Here is a 350-nt window from a genome sequence, read left to right on the forward strand (position 1 = left end):
TTACTTGACTCTGAACGCATTAACCTTATCATTAAAATCACGCAACTCAACTCATTCCTAATTGAGATATAAAAAAAAAATGATTAGTTATATCACAAATTTCTGAACCTCGAAAAGTGTTCTCCTTCGCCTCATGTTCTCCTTGTTCTTCCCGAAGGAACTCGGCGAGGTTCTGTTCGGTCTGAGCTATCTTCCCACGGCGCAGAGGCTTTCGGTGTCCGTCTTAAAGGCCAATAATCTACAGTACAGCAGTGTAGTGGATGACCTTAAGGACTTCTGTAAGTTGACAGGTGGATGGGTTCTCTGAATGATCGAGTAAAGTCGGTTTCTTTTTGCGGTGTTTTTTTTTT

At 41.1% G+C, this 350-nt stretch overlaps 1 protein-coding gene across 1 annotated transcript in view; it reads left to right on the top strand.

Annotated features, from left to right (window-relative positions):
- Nucleotides 1-350, top strand: part of LOC119589515 (synaptotagmin-1-like) — a 71,270-nt gene that overhangs the window by 66,347 nt on the left and 4,573 nt on the right. The window contains exon 8 of the mRNA XM_037938115.1: nt 158-278. Within this exon, the coding sequence (XP_037794043.1) occupies nt 158-278 (121 nt within the window). The remainder of the gene's footprint in view (nt 1-157; nt 279-350) is intronic.

Source organism: Penaeus monodon, chromosome 25, assembly GCF_015228065.2.
Source record: "Penaeus monodon isolate SGIC_2016 chromosome 25, NSTDA_Pmon_1, whole genome shotgun sequence".
Taxonomy (NCBI): Eukaryota; Metazoa; Arthropoda; class Malacostraca; order Decapoda; family Penaeidae; genus Penaeus; species Penaeus monodon.